Source organism: Molothrus aeneus, chromosome 6 (genome assembly GCF_037042795.1).
Source record: "Molothrus aeneus isolate 106 chromosome 6, BPBGC_Maene_1.0, whole genome shotgun sequence".
Taxonomy (NCBI): Eukaryota; Metazoa; Chordata; class Aves; order Passeriformes; family Icteridae; genus Molothrus; species Molothrus aeneus.
This window is the reverse complement of record NC_089651.1, coordinates 8,571,898-8,592,521: the sequence shown is the minus strand read 5'-3', so window position 1 is coordinate 8,592,521 and position 20,624 is coordinate 8,571,898. Positions and strand designations below refer to the sequence as shown.

At 46.1% G+C, this 20,624-nt stretch overlaps 1 protein-coding gene across 1 annotated transcript; it reads right to left on the bottom strand.

Moving 5' to 3' along the window:
- Positions 1 to 1,471: 1,471 nt before the first annotated feature.
- On the bottom strand, positions 1,472 to 19,703 carry NAT10 (N-acetyltransferase 10). The gene is made up of 28 exons (XM_066551702.1): positions 19,514 to 19,703; positions 17,945 to 18,036; positions 17,399 to 17,570; positions 16,985 to 17,107; positions 16,593 to 16,654; positions 16,237 to 16,351; positions 14,783 to 14,890; positions 14,128 to 14,261; positions 13,667 to 13,760; positions 13,200 to 13,298; positions 12,089 to 12,225; positions 11,873 to 11,997; positions 10,791 to 10,941; positions 10,311 to 10,407; positions 9,288 to 9,404; positions 9,086 to 9,187; positions 8,906 to 8,980; positions 8,347 to 8,463; positions 8,043 to 8,176; positions 7,531 to 7,579; positions 6,747 to 6,840; positions 6,540 to 6,650; positions 6,049 to 6,221; positions 5,210 to 5,329; positions 4,540 to 4,638; positions 4,094 to 4,167; positions 2,919 to 3,002; positions 1,472 to 1,899 (listed from the first exon to the last, which is right to left on the bottom strand). The coding sequence occupies exons 1-28, from the start codon at positions 19,619 to 19,621 to the stop codon at positions 1,806 to 1,808; spliced, it is 3,060 nt and encodes a 1,019-aa protein (XP_066407799.1). The 5' UTR covers positions 19,622 to 19,703; the 3' UTR covers positions 1,472 to 1,805.
- Positions 19,704 to 20,624: the final 921 nt, after the last annotated feature.

Here is a 20,624-nt window from a genome sequence, read left to right as displayed (position 1 = left end):
AGTTGAGCTCTAAGTGAATGGCCCATCCAGTGACTGAACCCACAACCTTTGGTGTCTTCAGCAGCCTGCTCAAAAGAGCTGAGCTGATCTCTGGGTCATCTGGAATTCCAGGCTGGGAATTGGAAACACCAACAAGATAATTCCTATGCCAATGCAGCTCCTTTTATGCTAATGCTGCTTTAAATGCCAGACCTTGGAACATCTGTGGGGCAGAGCTCTACAGCTGGTACTGGGCCATGGAGCAACACCAGTGAACTGATGTGTGACAGCACAAAACACTTCCAAATAACCCTGATTTCCTGCCCTTTCCAGGATTTTTCCAATAGCTGTGAAGGTGCTTGTGCTATGTCTCTTTCCACAGAGAAACGAGCAAGACGAGTCCTGAGGGTTCCCTTGGTTTGTGGCAGAATTGTTCTGATGAGTGTTCACATCTGGATGTGTAGTGCTCCATGCAGAGCTGGAAGCTGGAATTCCAACAGGTTTTGGTGCAGTGTTCCCACTCATCTGCTGCCAGCTGGGAAGGGAAATGGAGTCAGACATAGAAATGGAGTCAAGTGGTACCTGTTACTCAGCTGTGGCTGCCAGATCCCTGGAAGCGTCCCAGGCCAGGTTGGACAGGGCTTAGAGCAACCTGGGATAGTGGAAAATGTCTCTGCCCCTGGCTGGGGGTTGGAATGGGATGAGTTTTAAGGTCCCTTCCAACCCACCGCCTTCCATGGTTTTACTGTCACCACCCCATCAGATCCTAGTCTGGAAGTGTGACACTTGGGAACAATCACACACTCCAGGTTTTTTAAGCTTAGGCCCCAAAATAATAATAAACTGCTGTCAAAAAAGGAAGGCCAGGAATTCAAAATCATTCCCTGCCCCTGTTTCTTTTTGGTAGTTTTCCTGAGAAGAAAAGCCACCCTTACCTCAGGATTTGCCAGGAAAAGGAGCTGTGAGATCTGCAGGTAAATACAACACAGCTGTGCCTCAGCTGCAGGGAGGGCTCTGTTCCAAACCCCCACAGCAAAAAGCCAGAAGGATATCAAGGCAATACACCAGGGCTCTCAGGACTGGGATTGGGACACTCTATGGCAAAGCTCTGGCCTGGGTTTGAAGCCTCTGGAGTCTGAGAGGCAGCAGACCCAGAGTCACAGCCAGTCCCAGCTCCAGACTGGCACAGTTATTGCCAAGCTGATGGGAATTCAGTACTTGGCTGCTCAACTGGCCCCTGAGGTCAAAGAGGAGATCCCACAAGCAGGTTTTGGTACAATAGTGCTGATTTCTGCCAACCTGAACACAAAGCTTTCCACCACAGCCAAGGGGCAGCTCAGACCAGCAGGGAGGCAGAGTGAGTGTGCAGTGACCAGCCAGCCCCAAACACAAAGCACATAAAAGCCCCCTCAAGCTCCAAAGGACCACCAGAACCAGCAGCTGCACAGGTCAAGGTGAGTTGCAGTGCTAAAGCAGAGTAACATTTCTGTCCTTTGTTGTCCAAACTCTTTTTTAATGAACCACAGAACCATTAAGATGCAGGAAGTTTACAGATCTGCCCTCTTGGAATGGGAATTTTGGAGCTGCTCAAGCACCTTCATCATTCCAGTGCATTCCAGTTGCTCAGTCACCCTCTGCAGTCACCCTTCATATAAAAATCTTCACACAAACACTTGAGCGCTGCTCTTCCCACAATACAAACACTTGAAAAATGCCTCTAAGGATTCTTCTTCCCTCCAAAACAGTCTCTTGGTTTAGAGGAGAACAGGGCTTTTTAAGTACAGACCCAGCACTTGTTCATTCAAGTTCATTGATTGGCTTAGATGTCATTTCTTCCTCTTCTGCTTTAGATCTTTAGTTTTCTTAAACTTCTTCTGTTGCTTGGGTCCTCGTGCTGTTTCTAGTTTTCTTTTCTTCTCACTGGAAAACAGGAAGAAAACATCTGTTAAAAATACATTGGATTGCCATCCTGCAGGGAAATTTTTGTTGTAATGTAAGAGCGAGGGAGAAAATTTAAACTTGGTGCTAGAAAAAGCACAAAGAGCCTGACTTAGATTTTATAGTGTCCTGAGATTCTCTAACCCAGAAGATCTTGATTTTTAGCTCTTGTCTTTGCTTTTCAAAACTTTATCCCTCCTACATGGGGCATCTGGATTTTAGAGTACCTAGAAGAGAAACTACTGATTGTTTTAAACATTCAATTTTGTCCCTGCACTGGATTCTGACTCAAGCCAACACAACAGAATTCCAAGCTCTGATCTATATCTTATAGCAACTGCTAAGACTCTCTCCTTCCTGGAAGGCTTTTGGAAACTTACAGCTTCTAGAATTCATAGAAAAGACCATGAAAAGGTGGAACAGAGATCACATAATTACTTGAGCTGTCAGGCACTCCAGGAAGGGGAAATAAGTGAGCAGGGTAGTCTCAGCTATAAATCCCCAAGGAAAAATTTGGGAAAATTACATGCTGGGCATGGCAGAAGAAAGAAGATGGATGAGAATTAAGGAACTGCAGAAATACAGACATTTTTCCAGGCTCAAGCTCACATTTGAAAGAATTCTTTCCTGAATTTGCATTTTCTCCACTGGCACCTCCAGGTGCTCCCACTCAGTGTTAGATCCCAAAGCAAATTGGGCAGTCAGGTGGAATGAGTGACCTAAGGGAGGAAAAGTCCCAGCTTCTGTGTGGGATCAGGATCAGATCATCAGCAATAAAGTCAGAATTAAACAAGTTAATGAAGAGAGGACCATCTTTAGAGCAACACAAACACTGGGTAGTGGAGCTCAAAGCTGCTCACACCCCAATTCCCCCAGGAAAACTGAGGATCTAGCCAGGACACTGAGTTCACTTTTAACCCCTAGGCTTCGCTCTTTTGGAAAACATTTAACAAAGCCAGCAGGAAGAGGAGAGATCTCTGGAATATTTCAAGTTCCTTTACCTTTTCAGGCTGACGACGGAAGCGTTCTGTCCTGCCTTGCTCAGCACCTCGTTCCACTCCTCATCATCCCCCCTGATAATGTACCTAAGTGGGAAAGGGGAAGGAAAGTCAGGTCAAATTGTTAGCACAGAGGAAAACAACATATAAAAGAGGTGTTTCTACTGTCAGGCACACACTACCCTGCAAACAAAGCCACTGTGCCAGCACCCAAGCAAATCTGATTTGGGAAACACACACCAAGTCAGGCTGGCAAAGCTGGCATGGGACAGCTTTCCTAAATCAGCCTGGGAAAAAGTGAAGAGCTTTTAAAAAGAGAAATAAAGACAAAAATTGCTACTCAAATAAGCTCATGTTCTGTGGCCCGTTTCTGGATGTTCAAGCACCCTGGAAATTACATCCAGATTTAAAGAGGCAAAGCAGTTGTGTAGCAAAATGGAGCAACTGCTCTCCATCTCAAGTTCTTGGAGGTTTGGAATAGATAAGGCTTTGTCCACAAAGCTGAACAATGTTGGATAAAGCCCCACAAGTTTTCTACAACCTGCATTGAAAAGTATTCAAAATAGATTTTTGTCTCTCTCTCCTCATGGAGAACAAAAATCTATTTCTGGCTGAGGATAAAAAAAAAAAAAAAGGAAAAACAGTCCAAAATGACAAAAAGGTATGCAGCACTATCAATGCTATAAAATAGAATTAATTTGAAAACATTCTGGTTGTATTAATTTCCTTATGTGACTGACTTGCAAGTCACTTCAAATCACATCCATTCTTGTCCTTTCTCCAAACATGACAACCAAAGATTCTATAATTCCTTTCACCAGATTTACCAGAGACCAATTTAGAGCCAAGCCAGACAACTTCCCTGGGACATCAGCACAGTGAGCAGTGTTTATAAGACAAAAAGTGGGAGGGGAGAGGGAAGAGAATCAGTGGCATCTGTAACTCCTGTTGCTCCAGAAAGACAGAAATCTGCTGACACTTAAGTAAAAGCTCTGGTTGCTTGCCCTTTTTGAGTTGATTTGGGTTTTTTTATGTTTCACCCACTGCTGACAATACACACTGGTTCTCATTTACTGATGGCTTACTGCACCTACAGCCTTGTGCACAAATCCCAGCGTGACCCAGCGTGACCCAGCATTCTCAAACTGGATTTGAGACCCAGGCAGATGAATTCTTACTGTGTAAGGTCCATCTCCCTCAGCTTCATCACCTCCTGCTTGTGCTTTTCTTGGAATTCCTTTGCAGCCTCCTCCTGCAACAGGACAGCACAAGATGCTTTAGTTCCTCAGGGTAACACTGACTTTGTAATGAGAGGAAAATGCCTTTTCCCACAAATACATCCCCTAAAACAAATATCAGCTGGTTCTGCATAGCTTCTTTCTTTTATCTAATTGCATTTTTATGTCATTTGTACACACAAACTTGTAATTTTCTGTGAAAACCCCACACTGCAGCTTAAAGCACAACTCCAGCTGCACATAATGCAAACCTGTCAGGTTTTAACTCCCTTACAGTGCCAGATGTGGTGTGGAACCCTTTCCATCCAAGAAAATTTAATGTTTCTGCCCTCAGGTGAACTCCCTGAAGTGTTTACATATGAACCAGGAATAAAGTTTGTAATTACCAAATCATCATTTAAAGATTTCAGCGTTGGCTCCATCACAACATCCTTTGTTGCTGCCATCTGCTCCTCCACAGCTTTTTCCTGGACTGTGTTGAAGAGCTGAAAATGAAACAAGCCAGCACATGTAAGACTTGGTTTTTAAAACACCATTTATCACCTCTACAATGAACTCCTAAATCCAGACTTCAGCTTTGCTATCCTAAACCTTAGAGAGAAAGAAAACCGGGAACCAGATCCAAAACTTGACAATTATTTCAGTGGATTTCAGGTCTACCTCTAAATAACACTGGGAAATAATTTTATTTTTTTCCAAGGAAAGCTGAGATGCCACCAATGCTCTGAACAATGGTTCAGGCAACAAGGATTGTCTGCTCAGCATTCTGGTCAGGGCACTTGAACATGGAAAACCATAAGATAAGCATTCTTATCTGGGAAATCACTACACAGAATCATTAAGTGGTTTGGGTTGGAAGGGACCTTAAAGATCATCCAGTTCCAAATCCCCTACCATGGGCATTTAAATCACTGCCACACATTTTCCACCTGGGATTTTCCCCACCTTGCCAAGAAGTTTATGGCCAGTAAGTGGGGATGTGTTAAGGATGCCCAGCACTGACCCAGCTCTCTCTTAGTGTCATATTTTCTGTTAATTTTGGAATTATGGTCCCACCTGCACCACTTTGCGGATGATCCTGTTGAAGAGCCCCATTAATTGACTGCTGGGCAGTTCCAGCTCCTTTTCCAGCTGGTCCAGAGATTTATGCTGCAGGCCAATCCCTAGGAAAAGGGCCTGAGGAAGAGACAGGGATTTCAGCACAGAGCAGACAGACACACATCCCCATGTCTCAGGATCTTTTGCTGGTTGCTGTGACCCCGAGAGATGTTAAAAGTCTGTTTTCCCAGCCCGGTGCTTGAAGAATGAGTTGGAGCTCTTCATTTCTCACTCTCAAGGCTGTTTACTGCGTCTTATCTGTAAAAATTTTTCTCCTGTCTTGCTGAGGTCTGTCTAGCAGGACAGTTCCAGGCACTCTGCCTGCCCACGGGGTGGTGTTATGTCTTTATACTAAAAACTACCTATACAATGTTTACAATTACTTTCCAATACCTATCACCTATGTTAGACAGTGAGCTTCTACTCTAAACCAGTCTAAAAGTGCCAACATCTCAGCAGAAGATGGAGGCCAAGAAGAAGAAGGAGAAAGGCTGGACACACCCAGATCCCTCCATCTTGCCTGCTGAACCCCATTCTAGAAACCCCAAAATCTACTTTTCCACCCTGTGATAACTTCACTATTATTCTACCGAAACTCTTGTGGCTTGCTGATCTTCATCTAAGGTTGGTAATTTGCTCCACGGGTCATAATCAAACCCACAGGTGTTCTGGGCTCTGGGCCAGGGTCTCTGGGCCCCCTGGCAGGGCTCTTGGCTGTTCTGGACAGCCAGAGGGATGTCCTGGGTTCCCACACCCGTGCTTTCCCCAAATCCTCGCTCCCCCCTGCCCACACACACCGACTGTGCAGCAGAGAGGGAGATGTCTCCCATCTGGCCGAGGAAGAACATCCTGGCAATGGTGGGCACCATGTCCATGATGAGGTGGTAGTCCACCATGTTGCGGGAGTACATCTCCAGCCTCTTCAGGTCGTACGGGATGAAGGCTGCCTCCAGCTCAGCACGGCTGAGGGCTGGTGGGGAGCAGAGAAACACAGCAAAGTTGGCAATGTTCCTCAGAGCACCCAGGACCTCAGTGTTTAGCATGTATTCAGGTATTTAGTATTTTTCCTTGGCCTTTAACAATTCACATTGGTTTTGCTGTGAAAGAGGTTTGTTCCCTTGCTGCAGCAGAAAAAGCCTCTAGCCAGCACAGACACTAAAACCCCACAGGAACCAAGTTCTCCCAGAGGATTCTCCTGTTAAACATCTTGAGGAAACAGCAAACTGAGGTGCCAGGCTCCAGCCATGCTTTGCTATGCACTTACAGCTGTCCCAGTCAGGGTACTCACGTGCTTGGGGCTGCTGTTTGATATTTTTGTTCTGTAGAATATTCAGTGCCAAGGAGGGAGAGAAGGTGCTGAACTGGTAGGAAAGCAGGGAAAGGAAGCGCCTCCTAAAATCTACAGGGCAAGAGGACAAAATAAATTAGCCCAGTGGACCTCTTGAATAACAAACAGCCCAGAGGGCTCTTGCAGAGTCAGCAGGATCAGAGTTACCTTTCCAGAAGGCAGTGAGCCAAGGTTCCTGTTCAGAATCTTCTTCATTGAGCATCTTCAGCATGATGCAGGAATGCTCCCCTGTCAGGTCATTCTGATAAATAAGATACAGTTCTGTGATTCTGTGGTGGATTTCCCATCACCCCCATTTGAACCTTTTGCACTCTGTGCTCAGCTGAGGAAGGGAAATACCTTCTAAATCAACAACAACAAATGCATCAAATTCTATTTTGTTCCAAGGCAGTTCACAATTCATCTATGATCACTGATGAGACAGCATCAGAAAACGTAACTGCTCTTTATTTCTTGCCATTAGTACTATGTTTATTGACATTTTTTTGGATGGGAAAATTAGGCGCAGACATTTCTGCTGACTAAATTAAATGGTTTCTAAAATTATCTTCAAGCTCTTGACAAATAAGTACATTTAACTTGCTATTTTTCCATATGCATGCTTTTCCAGCTACTGACCATGTCCACTTAATGGAATACCTATGAACTTCTAGAATTTGGTAAATCTCAGCTATTTTATCAGTAACCACATTAATAGCCCTCAACAGCTCTAAATTGTTATGTACAAACTACTTGGAGGCCCACATTCACAACCCTAAAACTCTACTCCTTAACTATAGGCCCAAAGAACAAAAATGAACATAAACCAAGACTTAAAAGCAGCCTCAGCAAAGCTTCCTGCCCCAAAACCCTTCTCACAGAATCCACTGGAATGCATGCCCAGGGATTTCAGCAGGGCTGGACTTCCATTCAGGAACAGTGTGGTACTTACAGGGGTCTGCCTCAGATAAACTGGCACAAATCCAGCACGCTTCCAAAACCTGGGCAAAAGAGGGAACACACGGAGTATTATGGAGCTAAATAAGTCATAAATTGTGGTTAAATGCAATTTATCTGCTGTACAAGGACAGCTGGTGAGGAGCAAGCAAAAGTCTGTAAGACACACCAACAAACAGCAAATGAGCTTTCTGTCAGAAAGCAGGAACAGCACCCACCTGACTGAGGGTCCAGCTCAGGGGAGTGAAAAATTATGGCTGTAATGTCAAAAAATGCACAAACTTTCAAGGTGCTGTGAAAGGTATTTACATCAGTCAGGAAAAAAATCCACCAGCTCTGACGTCAGCAGCACCTCACATTTCTACAGGTCACAGGGAAGAGAATTCAACCCCTCCCTACCTATCACAGGCTGTTCTTACTTCTACACCCTGGAAAAACTGGGCAAGTAAAGCTCATTATCTGTTCAAGAAGGGCAAGATGTAACTGGGAAAGAGAATCATGTCCTACTTGAGCAATCTGGGTGTCAGGCCATAAGACACCCCGAGATAGTCCAGGTGCTCAGCTTGTCTCTCACTCAGTTTGAGCAGCAAAGGGGGCAAATCTTTCCGGGGTGTCACAACCTCTTCTAATAAACCAACAGTCTGGAAAAGAAAGTGGGAATGGGTTAGCAGCAATCCCCACAGAAAGCTGCAAATTAAAGCTCCTCTTCTCTATGAAAATCAAATCTGAGTATTTCCTCCCTACAGAGTGGAGACTTACAGGGGAAATTATGCAGCTCAGCATGACAGAAAATAGAAAAAAGTTACCATACCTCACTGCTCACAGTTGTGATTTCTTTTGGCTTTTGAACTGTTTCTTCTTCCAAACATGGGAATTTGCCTTCATAGTACATCTGCAGCAAAGTGAGAGCTCTGCTGCCATAGCCCATCTGTGAAGAAGCAACAACATACTGTAAGCAAAACCAGGTCTCTGATTTTTAATACAGGGCAACAACGTTCTCCCCTTAAACCCATTAACAATCAGCACTGCAGACATCACTCAGTGACTGCAAAAATGCTGTTTTTTGGCCATGTGGCAGCTCCAGGGAGAAGGACAGAACAGAGGATATCAGCATCAGCCCTGGTAGTTCAGGGCTGTGTAGTAATTTTTGGGGCTTAACTCTGGCACACAGAAAATGCCGAACACTTGGTAAGGTCACAGCAAATATCCCTGGATTGTGTACGGTGGCTCAGGATGCTCTGGGAGCACCGGTTTGGTGCCCTGAGCTTAAAATGCTAAGAACTGGAGGAGCTGCAATGTTTGCCCTGTTCTGAGCTCTGCCTGCAGAGCCATTTCCCTGGCCCCACCAGAGCTGGTCCCAGGTACTTTACCCCCTGGTAATCCGGGTGAACCGCGATGCGAACCACGCGCCCGCCGGAGAGGCCCCCAAAATCCGGATCCTGGAACTGCACAAGGGACAAAGAGCCCATTAAAGGACACAGCTGGGCACTCTGGAGGCAAGAAATACATGAAATACACCCTGGGTGCCAGTGCACAGCCAAATCACCCACCTGCTCTGAAATGGTCCAGGGGATAAGATCACCAGAAGCCTTCTTTCCCCTGGAGAGGCTGTTCATGATGGACTGGCGGGAGATCTCTCCCTCCATGCACACCTGCCAGGAAAGACACAAAACCATGAAAACAGACACACAAAATGCTGCCTCCTGCTCAATTAGACCAGGATCAAAACTGACACTCGAGTCATTCTCTTACCTGAACAACAGCCAGGACTTCTGGTAAGGAATTCTGGGTGGGTGGAACAGGAGGCAAAAGGCAAAACAGATGATGGGCAGGGGCATCAGAGAGCATCTGGAGGTCATTGGGGGAGTTCTGGAAGGTGAAGACATCAGAAAGATCAAAAACTGTCCAGAGAATCACAGAATACCCTGAGTTGGAAGGGACCCATCAGGATTGAGTCCAGTTCCTGGCCCTGCACAGGACAACCCCAAAAATGCCACAAATGTGCCTGAGAGTGTTACCCAAATGGTTATTCCATGAAGAGAGCTTCAAAGTCCAGCTGATTTCTAAACAATCTACCTATTTTCCAAATTTAGAGCTATTAAGAAATTTGGAACTCATACAATGTTGAGGGATGGAGGAGCTCCCAGGCCAGCTCATGGTTGTCACATCCCCAGACAGCATCTGTTCTCCTCAAGGGAAACCTTGTGCTCTAATATGTACAAACCTGAACTTCCTATTTTCATACAGCTCCTTACCTCCCAAGTACCAAATCCTAATTTCATTTTTAAGCTTTAAAGCTTTTAGAACTCAGTAGTTCCGTCCTTCTGGACTTCCCCACTCATATTTACATGACCAGATCAACCCTGGTCTTGAAACCTTGAGATGAATTACTCCTCTTTTCAGTCTCATAATGGAGAGAGAGAGAGAGGTCTCTCACTGCTCCTGATGAACTTAAGACCACCAGAACATGGTAAAGAGAACTGCAAATGAGGTTCAGCACTGATAACATCCTGACAGGCTTGGAGGCTCATTTAGAATTTTAGTCTCCACTTTTTCTCAAGGCAAAAATATTCCAGACTATCTGGAAATCCAGTGTGTACAGCCAGGACTGAGGCAGAGATCTCAGAGAAAGGAGAACACAGCTCTGTACACAACAAGAAGCAACAGAAGCTGTTGTGAAATCTCAATCAGGCTGTCATAACAAGCACTTCTGTCCCCAGAAAATTCCACACTGAAATTGGGAATGAAACTGAATGGAAGAAGCTCAAGCCCTACCTTGTAGTGAGAAGCCACATAGAGGGCCATCAGCCTCTGCAAGAAAACTTCTGATGCTCTGTGGTAACAAAAGAGTGTGTCTCTATTTACATAGTATCTAAACACAGGGATTAAGGAAAAAAACCTCCTAGGGAACCAGGAAAAAGCTTCCTGTGGGGTTATTTTCAATATCTGGGCCACAAACTGGATTGTCTTCTTATACTCCACAGCTTAATCTACAAGAATGAATGGCCAGTGTTTGCAGCTTGCACACCCTTCACCTGTAAAGATAAACCTTTTGTAACTCCAGCAGGGGGTTCCCCTCATGCAACTCTTCCTTGAGGTTGTCTCTGCAGCAAAACTAGGGTTTGGTGATGTTCTGGCAGCACCCACCACCAGTGCCATGAGAGCTTAACTCCAGGAGCAAGGTTTTAGGGGAAAAAACGAGTGCTGAGCTTATCCCAGCTCTGAGCCAGGCTGAGAACCTTTCAGCAAGGATACAGGTCACAGGTGTCTGGCAGAGGGCAGCCAGAGATGATCCTGGTGATGTTGAGGCAGTCCAAGCACAGGAGATCATTCAGCCACTTCTCCACGGGGTCCCCAGGGGCGTACCTGATGGACTCGTGCAGGGACACCTCGTGCAACGTGCGAGCTGCAGGGGTTAGCAAGGACACTCAGTGCTGGACAAGCACCCCACAGGATCCCTGTGCTCTGAGGGGCTCCCAGATCAGAAAACTGTCAGATGCTGATTTTTCACCTCTTAAAAGCCTTCCATCTGAAACTTGTGAGGGAAAACCAGCAGAGCTCTGTCATTTCCCCACACAAGCCCCTTCCCACAGCTGTAAAGCACATGGATGGGTGGGACAGCCATGGCAGCAGCCCCAGGACACCCATAGGTTGTGTGGGACACACAGGCCAGAGGTGCTGTTGTTGGGAAGGATGAAAGTTTGACAAGAAAGTCTCACAGATAGGTATGCTTAGCAGAAAGATTTTTAAATGTAGAGTCTGATGAAGGAATAGAGATGGAAGCAAGTTTTCATATAAAAGAAAAGAATTGCTGAGCCAGTCTTACTGGATAACCAAGGAGGCAAAAGGTGTGTTAGTTAGAAGGGGTTTTTATGCAAAGGATAAACCCACCCCAAACAAGATGTTTTTACCAAGCACAAAGATAGCACAGGCAAACAAGTCAGCAAAGTTGCAAGTAGAAAAAAGGTCTCAGAATTTTCCACTGCAAGAAAACTGAATAACAACTTCTAGCTTAAACTGCAATGTACTAACTTTTAGTGATTGGAGAATAGTAACATGAATATGGTAATTACAGTAGTTATGATAGGCTAGAGATAATAGTTAAGGTATAGAATTGGTTCTACTGTATAAAGATGCTCAGCAAAGAAAAGTCTATAATGCATTGTAACCAAAACCAAAGGGTGTCCAGGCCTGCCTGCAGCTGGAGCTGACAGCTGTAGGCACAGGCTCTGTCCTCCATGACCCTGGACTGTGGGAACCTCTTGGATGGAATAAACTGCATTTTAGAGAGCCACCTGGAGTCCTGCATCCCTCATTTCAGCTCTCACACGCTGTACCTGAGGTGAGCTTGGCAGTGGCTGTGGATTTGTTCTCTGCTGTCAGGGTCACCTGGCTCTGGGCACTCTGCTGGCGGAGCTGCTGGATGAGCTTCAGGGACAGCGACCGCCCAGTGCCCTCGTACCTGGGAACCAGGACACAGGGAGCTTGAAACAGGAACCACAGGAACCAGGCAGCTCTGGGGAGCCCCAGCAGAGTGGCTGCTCCAGCCTTACCCATTGATGGTGGAAGCCATGAACACCAGGTAAGGGCCCAGCAGGTTCTTCACCAGGGGCAGAGGAATGGCAGCAGCTTCGTCGATCACCACGAGCTCGGCCTGGCCCAGCTTCACAGAATCAGCAGGGTGGATATACTGCAAAGGAGGGGACACTGTCACTGCCAGCAGCTGCCAGCAGGGAAACACCAGGGTTCACAAAACTGGGGCCTTGGAAAGCTCTTTGCTTTCCCTGTTCTCCTCAAACACCAAGCCAGAGACTGAGATGTGGAAAAGCAGAAAGTCAGGAGAGGGTTTATGCTGCCCTAACAATGACAGGCTCACACATCTTGTTTGACACAACTCCACAAGAATTCATCTGCAGAGGTGCAGAGGAAAATAAAAGGAAATCTAATCACTAAAACCTCTTCCTGCACTGCTCCTGATGCTGTGAGAAGGCTGACCTAGAACATAGGCTAGAAGGAGTTAAAGAATAAAGGAAGGATTTACTAAAAGGCCTCAATAGATCCACCCTGGCAGTACAAGAACCCAGCCAGGGCTACACCCAAGATGAACCCAAAATGGTCACAAAATGGACAACTGGTCATGAGGTCTCTCACTTTTATAAGTTCTGGCCCATTTGCATATTGGAGTCAATTGTCCAATTACAGCTTTAGGTTATGAAGTCCCATCCTTCTTGTTTTTCTCTCTTCAATTCACCATTGTTTATGCTTTTTGGGCCTGAGGCTGTAACAGCTCTCCTTGGTTCTCAAGCTGGAGAAGGAATTTTCTCTGTGAAGAGACCTTACTAACACTATGAAGCTCAGAGTTACACGCTAAAGCAGCACAGAATCTGAAAAATGTGAAAGCTAAAACTTAAGGCATCACTCCTTTCACCTTCCTCTGCTTTTGTTTTGGGAGAAACCCACGAGGGAGCTCTGTAATCTACAAGCTATTCCCTGAAAGAGAGAAGGTGTTTTGAGGAAGTCACTCCCTGAAGATCTGCCTTACAGCAAAACCCACCAGGGCAGCTCCACATCACACAGAATGAACATGCTGAAAATCAAAACAACTTCAACACTGGCAAAAACTACAGCCAGGAACAAAGCTGGAAAGGTAAGAATGCCAATTACCTGGATGGTCTGCCTGTGCTCCTTGAACACATTCACTCTGACCACTGCCTTGTTGAACTCTGGATTTAAGGACTGAACAATCTCATAGTCCAAGTGCTCCTGGAAAATAAATTTTTTAAACAATATAAAAAGCTAAGATCTAAGAAAAAAATAATTTACCATCATCATCGTCATCAAAATAAGCTCAGACACTGTTATTTCACATTCTAATAAAAAATTCTTATAAAAGCTTCAAAGGCCTGAGAATTGGGAAATTATTTACTGATGTTAAAATCTGCTTCACAAAGAAAGTGGTTTACCCTGCTTAAAGACAGAGAAAGAAACACAACTCTACCATGATTCCTTTTCTTGCAGAACATGGTAAAAAAGGCTAGTAGCAAACATATGTAGCCAAAACACTGGTGAAGTGTAAAACTTCCTAAGCAGGAATGCTTTGAAAATATTGTAAAATAGTCTGCTCCCCTCACCTGATACTGCAGTGCATCAAAGCCTTTAAATATGAACTCAAAGAGAGTGTGAAGGTTGTCAGGGCTGGGAGATGTGACAAAGATATTGGAGTAACTGCAGAGAAAAAAACAAAACAAGAGCTGAATGATTTTTCTAACAAATTTTACCACATAATACTAAACAGGATGGGTTTTTAATAGGAGGGGTTGACTTTACCTAACAACCAAAACACAGCAGATTCCTACAGACAATAATCTTGATTTATGTGTGATTATTTTGAGTTTTAAGAAAAATTTGACCAAAAGATACAATCTCGTCAAGATATAATCTTGTATCAAAAGATACAAGATGAAAAATGAGGGATTTAAGATTAGAAATTACAAATATATTCCAATCCTGTCATCTTGGTTGTGTTTAGGTTTTTTTTTTAAACTCAAGGATGCAGATAAGGCCTGGGGGATTGGAGAGGGAGGTCACTCACCCAAAAGCCACTGCTCCAGCAATGGCCAGCCCCAAAGCAGCAGATTTCCCTCGTCCCCTGGCTGCTGTTAATGCCACAGTGCTCCTCAGGGTCTTCTCAGAAATGGCTTCAATGAATTTTAGAACTGCTTTTGCCTGAGGATTAGAAAACCCCCAGAAAAGAGAGTTTGTTTCCCTCACTCTGGGACCTGCCCCACCCAGAGAAGCTCAGCTCTGGCCAGCACACCTGATGCCTTGGGGAGGCTGGCCTAGAACAGAGGCTGGACAGAGTTAAAGAATAAAGTAGGGATTTATTAAAATGCCTCAGTGGATCCACCTCGGGCAGCACAAGAGCGCAGCCAGGGCTACACCCAAGATAAACCCAAAATGGTCACAAAAATGCACAACCAGTCATGAGGTCTCTCACTGTTATAAGATCTGGTCCATTTGCATATTGGAGTTAATTGTCCAATTATAGCTTTTCTCTCTTCATTCTGCCATTGTTTATGATCTTGGGCCTGAAATTTGGATAATTTATTCTTGGTCTACCTACCTTGTTTTGTCTCCCTGCTCTGTGAAGAGAGCTTACTATCCCCTGCTATGAAGCACAGAACTACACACTAAAGCAGCACAGAATCTGAAAAACATAAAAGCTGAACCTGAGGCATCACACCAACCTGATCCAGGGTTTTGCAGCCATCCACCAGCACTCCCACAGGCTGTGTGTCCTGCAGGCTCTCCTTCAGCTCCCTCAGCTCCAAGTCCTGAGGCCCCAGGCTCTCCTCCTGCAGAAACACAGCAGGATGAGCCAAGGGTATTTCAGCACAATTCTACCTTTGTGGTGTCTTCTGACACCTTTGGGCAGGCAGAGAAAAGGATCTCAAAGGAAAAGGTAGCACAAGAAGAATGTATTCCCCAAAACCATGAGAATTTATATGGACAGACATGTATTTAACACTTAAATTTCCAGGCATCTTCAGGAGAATGGTCACAAAGAGGTTCCCCAGTCCTGACTTCCCCAGGTTTGGAAGGGAAAAAAGGGAAGGATTTTGCAGTACATAGTAATTACAGAATGGCATTGATAGGAAAAACAGATTAAAGAAGAGTGCTCTAAATAATTTAATTAATTTTTTAGTCTTTGGACATTCATGATCTTTGTTACACTTCTCACATGCAGTGTCCAGGCAGGGGGAAGAACTACTGCAGCACCAATACAAAAAAAAAAAAAAAAAAAAAAAAAGCCCATAAAAATTTTTTAGAAAAATTAAAAATAGCCAAACAATAAACTTGGACACAAACACAACCAGTTCTAGATGGGAATGAAGGCTGATTTTCCTGGTTATCACCTAAAATTCCAAAGGTACCAGCCTCTCCAGCCAACAGATAAGCATTTGTGCTGCTGTCAGTGTTGTCCTAATGATTAAAGGAAGTTGGTTTATTTATTTATTTTTAAATCAGTGCACTAATAGAATGTTTTTCCCATCTCTGACAGAAGCTGAATTGGTTATTTCTTAGGCCACACAGCACAGTTTAAATGCTTCAAGATTTCTGTTTAAAACTGGTTCCACTTTACTGCAGTCTACAACTGGAAGTGATAAAAGGATACACTTCTAAGAGTGCAAATATGTGTCTGGATTATCCTCAGGGAATTCTTCCCGGAATGTGACATGTGTAACTCAGAAATTGAAACAACTGCCACAGCTTCCAGCTGTGTCACGAGCCTGCAATATACTTATTTCCAAAGTGCTCTCCCACCCTCCAAATGCCAAAGAAGTATTTTTATTGGTCTTGTCCCCTCTGTCCATCAGCTTGAAATCCCTCCATGCAACCACAATCAAGCTCCACCTCACTGGGCTGAGCAAGACAGGAAAATTAATAAATATGGGCAAGCACAAAAAGTGATAGGACAGAAAATTAAAAAAAAAAAAGCAGAATATAGAAAAAACGGCTCCCAAGCTTCACCCACATAATTTTTGCAGAACGTTCTGCTTCCTCTCTGCAATGCCATCCTTCGATAAAAATCAGGGTGAAATAAAAAAAAAAAAACATTCCCTGTTTTTAAGTCTTTAACACTCTGTGGCCAACTCAGAGGGATTTCTGGCAGGGCAAAGGGCTGGGATCACTCACTGACCTGGGACTGGGGGGGCAGAGGAGTGATGTTGGCAGCGTGGCTGGAGATGGGCAGGATGTTCAGCTGGTCATCGATCACCAGGCAGGTCTTGCACGAGGCCAGGGACAGAATGAACCTGGGCAGGCAGAGAAAACTCAGTAAAATCACCAGCAGCACTCCCTGGTGGTTCAGCTGAACTCTCTTCTAAACACAGAGAATTCACAGCTCCCCACAGCTGAGCTGCAAGCCCAGCTTCCAGAAAAAGGCCTGTTCCAATGCAGACCTGTGGGACGTTTTCCCATCAGGAACAGCCAGTGCTGCTCCTGGTGCTTTCCTTGGGCTGCCAGCCCAGCTCCTCTGCACTCTGAGCCACTCACCTCTCATTGAACCTCCCCACCACATCCTGGTGGGCCTCGGTCCTGTACCGGGAGTGAACGTCCTGAAGGAAAAAGGGAAGAAAACAGAAAGAAAATGTGACAGTGACATTTACAGGATTGTGTGACCCCTTCTTTCCCACTCCTGTCTCTCCATTTCCATCCCAGCACATCCCAGACAGGATCCTGACTTTGTGGTGAAACACCCACATCTACAGCATTTCAGAAATGCCCGAGTGTAACAAACCCCATCCCATCTCCTCCCACTCCTGAATGAAGGAGCAGGAAAGATGATGGGAGGAGGATAACAGCCCACAATAGAATCAATAAATACCCACCCAGCATCACCTCAATGCAGCTGCTGGTAGAGAACAGACCCACTGTGCTGCACATACCATGGTCATTGTATAGAGCTGCTTCAGGGAGTTCATAGTTCTCAGCAGGATCACCACAATTCCACCACCTTCCACTGTCTCCACAGTTCTGGCCAGCAGGTTTGGAGTCAAGGCTTCAAAATCCTGGGCAGTAAAAAGAACTTCAGAGTTGCCCAGAGTCCAGCAGAGCAGCTGGCTCCTACTGAAAGGCACAGAAAGCCTAAAAGCTTTATTCCTCCAAGTTTAATTCCCACTGAAATCTGCACTAAGCAATGCCCTGTTCCAACTCCTACCAACGAGGCCACCTCACCCTCACACCACTCGTGAGGGAAAGCAAGGCCACCAAAACTGAAGTGACAGAAGCAACAAACCCCATTCCTGCAACATTTCAAGTGATTATTGTAGAGCCCTTTAGGGAGCCAAGGCCCTCCTGACCTGAAGGACACACATTCCAAAGGTGTTCCCCAGGATCTTGTGGGTCTCGTTGTAGTAGCAGTAGCGGATGTTTGTGGCTGCAATGAACAGCTCAAAGGGATCATCATCCTTGATGTTCAGAGTTCCACTCTTAATCTTCTTCTGGAGCTGCCTCATCCTCTTCTTCCTGTGGCTGGAGGGGAAAAAACCATACAGGAGTTTTCTTGGGGAAGGGTTTGAGGGAAGTGTGCTCAGGCTGAGCCTGGAAGTCAGAGCTCAGTCCTAAGTATGACTGAGGCGAAACAGATGAGGAACCCAAGTTTTGAGGTTAAAAAAGGTTAAAAAGGGAGTTTGGCCTAGGGCAGCAGAGTCAGTATTAGAGCTAAAGGAGAAAAAACAGAGGTACTTTCTGTCAGTGCCAACTCTCTTATGGAAATCACATTTCACTCCTGGAAGAGCAGATTTCCCCCAGCTGCTCCAGGAACAGCCCTGGCTTCCCCTCCCAGCCCTCCCCTCAGCCTGCAGCCCTGGCTGCCCAGGGAGCAGCAGGATCCAGGGCTCTCTCACCTGCTGAAGCCCAGCTCCTTCTTGTAGCACCAGAGCACAGAGGGCCTGGCCTTCACCGTGGCCTTGGACAGCATGTGGTGGAGGATGACGACCTGCCAGGGCACAGAGCACTCACAAACAGCTCTCAGGGAACACCACAAAGCAAAGTGTTCTTCTAAACTTGGTTTTACAGCTGCATTTCCACCGTGGAGAACAGAGGGGTCCCTTGCAGGATGTGAAGCTGTGACTGTGCCTGCTCCAGGGCTGCAGGACACTGGGTTTTACCTCCTGTGTCCTCAGCTGCCTTCTCTGCCAGCACCAACACTGATAATTCCAGGCTAAACACAATTTTGTCTGTTATGGATAACCCATTCATATGGATTCTCCACAGAGGGTTTCAGTGAACACCACCAGAGCTGGGAGATGCCAGAACCCATCAGTAAATAATGCCAACATTCCTCTACTGCCACCTGAATAATTCCTTCTTTTCCAAGGCGTTTTTTTTAATAATTAGTTAGTTTTATTTGCCCACAGACAAGAGATAAATTAATTGTCAGTTACACAGCAGTTAGAACAGAACAGCAGCAGGAGCAGGGCAGGGATTGCTCCCCTCTGCTCAGCACAGGGCAGGGCAAAACCCTGGGCTCAGTTTTGGGCCCCTCATTGCAAGAAAGACACTGAGGGGCTGGAGCATGTCCAGGGAAGGGAATGGAGCTGGGGAAGGAGCTGGAGCACCGGGAATGGCTGAGGGAGCTGGGAAAGGGGCTCAGCCTGGAGAAAAGGGGGCTCAGGGGGGACCTTATTGCTCTCCACAGATCCCTGATGGGAAGGGGCAGCCAAGTCAGGCTCTGCTCCCAGGAACAAGGGACAAGAGGAGAGGAAATGGCCTCAGGCTGTGCCTCAACCTCACGGAGGTTGAGGTTGGTTTTAAGGCAAAATCTCTTCCCTGACTGGGCTGTTAAGTCCCCATTCCTGCAGGGATTAAAAAGCCACGCAGATGTGGCACTTGGGGACATGGGTTAGTGGCTGCTTTGTCCCTGCTGGACTCAGCGATCTGGGAGGGCTTTTCCACCCTGAAGAACTCTGTGATTTTGTGAATGGACTTGTCCTAAACCACAGTGGGTTTGCCGAGCTGTTCTTTCCCTCCCCCCTCGAAAAACACAAGGCCGGAGTCCCCGAAGAAAAACGAGTTTAGCACTGAATTTCCTCCACACAACTTCACCGAGCAGGTTCATCTCCGAGACAACTCAAAGCCCACACTCCGAGAGAGAAACCACCACAGGGCAGAACCGAGGGGAAAAAAAAACCCAGCTGGCCGGAAAGTTAAACAGTTAAAAAACAAGTTAAAAAACCAAACCAAGCCCACAAACCGCATCCTGTCCTGAGCTTCACTGCTGTTCAGGAGCTTCCCAGCCAGGAGATGCCTCAGGGGGGGTCTCACACTCCATTTCCAGCCCCGTCCCTGCGAGTTCCCTCCCCTCAGGCCCCGCTGCTCTGCCTGGGGCTGGCAGGGTTCAATTCCCGCTGGAGCAGAGCGGAGCAGTCCCTGAGGGATTGCGGCAGGCCCGGGCGGCTCCGGCACGGCCGTACCTGGTCCTTGCCGCGGTCTCCCACCACCACGAACAGGCTCCGCTGCCGCTCCGCCACGCCGTTCTCGATGAGGACGCGGATGCGGTTGTCCACCTTGCGGCGCTGCATGGCTGCGGCTCCTGGAGCTCTCCCGGAGCTCTCCCGGCTCTCTCTGCCCGCTCTCCCGGCTATTTCTCGTGGAGCTCTCCCGGCTCTCTCCCCGCGGCTCCTCCCCGGCCCCGCTCCCCCCGCACCACGTGGGAGCCGCCTGGGCCCGGCCGCGAGCGCCGCGCAGTGTGGGAGGACCCCGGGGCTGCCCGCCCGGCCGCCTGCGCGACCCAGGTGTATTTCTAAATACACATTTCTGTAAAATCACACTCAAAACACACACATATACACTGCTCTGTGTGTCGAGCTCTCAAGTAGAGTAACTGAAAGTAGCTTTCCACATGGGAAAGGACTTCTGTGCCCAGCCAGCTCCCAAAATCCCTGCGAGACATAGAGCAGCCCCTACCACCCACTGCTTTCCTCTTCCTTTGTCCTTTCCTTTCCTTTCAATTTCCTTTCCTTGCAATTTCCTTGAAATTTCCTTTCCTTTCCTTGAAATTTCCTTGAAATTTGCTTTCCTTGAAATTTCCTTCCCTTTCCTTGAAATTTCTTTGAAATTCCCTTCCCTTAATTTTTTTATAATTTATTCTAAACAAATCCTGCCTGTGACCCCTCCAGGCATGTGGGCACAAAGAGCAAGTTTTATAAATTTGAAAATTTTGATTTTATGAAGATAATTCCATTTCCACAACTGCCAACTGAGTCTGGGTGGCCTTTGCTCCTGGGGGAGAGATGACAAAACCATATATATATATATATATATATATATATATATATATTTAAATATATATATATATTTAAATATATATATATATATTTAAAAGGGCATTTGGAGCTAGTTTTCCTAAGGAAAAAGGAGTGCAGAGAGCAAACAGAACACATCCAGAAGAGAACAAATCTTTAGGATTCATTGTTTCAGGACACTCAGCCATCCCCCAGGGAATATCAATATCGGGAATCCTGCTCCTCAAGATGAGGAGGGAGCTGCTGACATTTAACTCTGCTTCTTAATAAATCCACCAGA